The 2,793-nt window shown below is 30.4% G+C and overlaps 1 protein-coding gene across 4 annotated transcripts in view; it reads right to left on the minus strand.

The window, feature by feature from the left end:
* The window catches only part of roq (roquin), a 25,311-nt gene extending 23,026 nt beyond the window's left edge, over positions 1–2,285 (minus strand). For 2 of the 4 annotated variants that reach the window (XM_014436023.1, XM_014436018.1), the window contains exons 1-2: positions 2,213–2,285; positions 1,402–1,564 (exon numbers count right to left, since the gene is read on the minus strand). In XM_014436023.1, the coding sequence (XP_014291509.1) occupies positions 1,402–1,563 (162 nt within the window). In that variant the 5' untranslated portion in view covers position 1,564; positions 2,213–2,285. The other 2 variants (XM_014436021.3, XM_014436022.2) reach the window with 2 other exon arrangements.
* Positions 2,286–2,793: the final 508 nt, after the last annotated feature.

Here is a 2,793-nt window from a genome sequence, read left to right on the forward strand (position 1 = left end):
AATAAGTTAGTCATACTTATTTGTGTTTCATTGACCGCACCCCCAACCATCTTCTCCTCATTTATTAGTACTTATGTTTTATAGTTTGTGTACTTCTATTTATGGACTAATACTATTGGCTTTCATTATGAAACAGGCCCCTGGAGATGAGTTGCCATTTCCCATACATCAATTTTGGAAGCTTATAATGCAAGTGCTTTTTCTATTTGTTTCAAAATTATCAAGTTCTGAATGAAGAATCGACTCTCTGATATGGTTGTTGCCAAGGCCTTGTGAATAAACTGAGCTCACAGAAGTATATTTACTAAACTAACCTTGCAATTGAAAGGCAATCCACATTCATTTATATTTTTAAAAACATCAACATCATAATAAGATATCAATTGATCAAGTTTCTGATATGTAGAGTAAAATTGATGTTCATATACTAGTAAATTGTATTTAGAACACAAATGTTTATGCATCTTGAGCCTTTGTAATGTCTGTGTATCAACTTTTTAGAGCTATTATTTACACAAGAAGCTTGTAATATGTAGCACCAATTGAATCACTGAATAGTTGTTGACACAGTTATCATTGCTTAAAATGCCTTATAACTGCAAATAATTATCTAACCTCAACAAATACAATTTAAAGAATTCTCGATTAGAATCAAAATTTTCAAATGGCAGTGTCAAAATTGGGTTGGTCACTGATAAATACAATATTGATTGTGCTGAAACTCTCAGCCTGAGATATTTTTTCTGTGACTATCACTAAATACAGAGGGAAGTTTGTGTATTCATTTCGTTTGCTTTAATTTAGATTGAACCAGATTGAAATTAGAAAAACACAAATCAACACTTCTTTTATTGAACTATACATCACAACAACAGTAAAGCACATAAATAATATATTAACAACAATATGAATAGGCTTTCTCGCTCTTCACTCACTGCCAAGATTAGGCACTTATAGATTATAACATCTGCCATTCACAATCTATGGATATGCACAAAAATTTATTCCATGTAAAACATCATGGTAACAGTGCCAAACCACTACTCCAACCAGGTGGGTAGGCGTACGCTCATTTCTACAAAATAAGAAAATGGCCAACTATTGTGATGGTAACATTCTGACACCATCAAGTCATACATATTTATATCACTTTGCCCCTTACATCTACCAAATAAAATACATAGGGAGATTGTTTATCTCTTGGGTGACCATGGTAAACAGATATTGATATTTGTGATTCAACTAAAATAGTGATAATAGAGTAGATTTTAGCCCACAATTAAACATAGAATATAAGTGAGTACACAAATCAGAGTAGGACTTAGGAACTTTTACCAACATAGTTATTTGTGATTATTAAGTACATAAATTACTCGAACAGTAGAGTAACAATTAACATACCTGATCGAACGGGCATTGCTTCTTGTGAAGGTTTGCTAAACATACTCTACATATAGTATGTGAGCAAGCAAGGCTGATAGGGCTTCTATTGTTACAGTCAAATTCATTACAACACACAGGACAGGTCAAAAATTCTGTCCATTGAGGGGCCTGAATCGGCATCCTGCAAAATGTCACAAGTTCAACAATCAGTAGGAAATAAATGATAAGAAAATAATAATTTAAAGGAACAGAAATTTAAAGAGTTAATAAAATAACAAACAATACATGGAACAAATAATTCAGTTCAAAAGAAATCTTACTTAAGGACTCAAAAATAAAACTGATACAATCAATGATAATATCTTTCTTTAAGAAAAAGGGAAAATAAAAATATATTACTTTGTAATTAATTAAACACATTATAAAATTCAAAAGTCATATGCTCTTGATTTACCATTATATATGAAATATTACATATTTGTTTCAAAAACTCAGAATACAGTTGACACAATAATAAAGAAATGTTGGAGCAAATTTCACTATGTTATGTAAACTAATTGCAGGAAAGGGGATTCATACAAGCAGAGATTTGCCATCAATGCCATTTAAAGACAATAAAGTTAAATACTTTAATCTATATCAACAACATTTCTCAGACTTTTTTTTTTTATTAAATTTCATACCCTTACCAATATGGAAAGTGAGAGGTGAGCAACAAGTTTTAAGTGACACGTTTGTGTATAATTAATGTTCTTTTAAGCCAAATATATTAGCACGTTAATTTTTTCGATTTGCTAAGTATTTAATTTGTTCCGAACATCAAACATACCTTAATGTTTTTCAATAAACACATTACGAAGTCTGGCTGACTGCCATGACACACCATTTTTGTTGACAATTACAACTTACTGATTCGGTCACTTGAGGCAGCACGGGTATGTTTTTATATAGGATGTCTGTTTTTGTTTCTTAATTACAAAAAAAAAAGTTAGAAATTCGATGTCAAAATCCCATCTCATGCATCTCATTATACAGATTAATTGTCAAGGGCTAGATATTTAGTGTGTGGCGAACATACAGAGTCTCTTAAAAGTTGTCGCTCCCAAGTCAATGTCTTTTATCCATTTAAAGAAAATATATATTTAACCGGAAAAAGTTGAAAATTTTATTAATATGGATTTATTTGTTCCTTTACTCTGGATTTTATTCTTATCCACCTTTTTCCATCTTTTAGTTTGAACTGTATTTTATATTTCTTCTTTTTTTATCTGTAATATGGTTTCCGTTTTCATTAATTGTCTAAAACCTTTTAGTATTCTTATTAAATTTTTACGTTTCACAGTACATCTTTTTCAATTGTTCATTTACTTCGTTCCCTTATGTTTACATCATTTAAGTGTTTGTATCTTT

Source organism: Halyomorpha halys, unplaced genomic scaffold (assembly GCF_000696795.3).
Source record: "Halyomorpha halys isolate HHAL.00 unplaced genomic scaffold, Hhal_1.1 Scaffold1757.1, whole genome shotgun sequence".
Taxonomy (NCBI): Eukaryota; Metazoa; Arthropoda; class Insecta; order Hemiptera; family Pentatomidae; genus Halyomorpha; species Halyomorpha halys.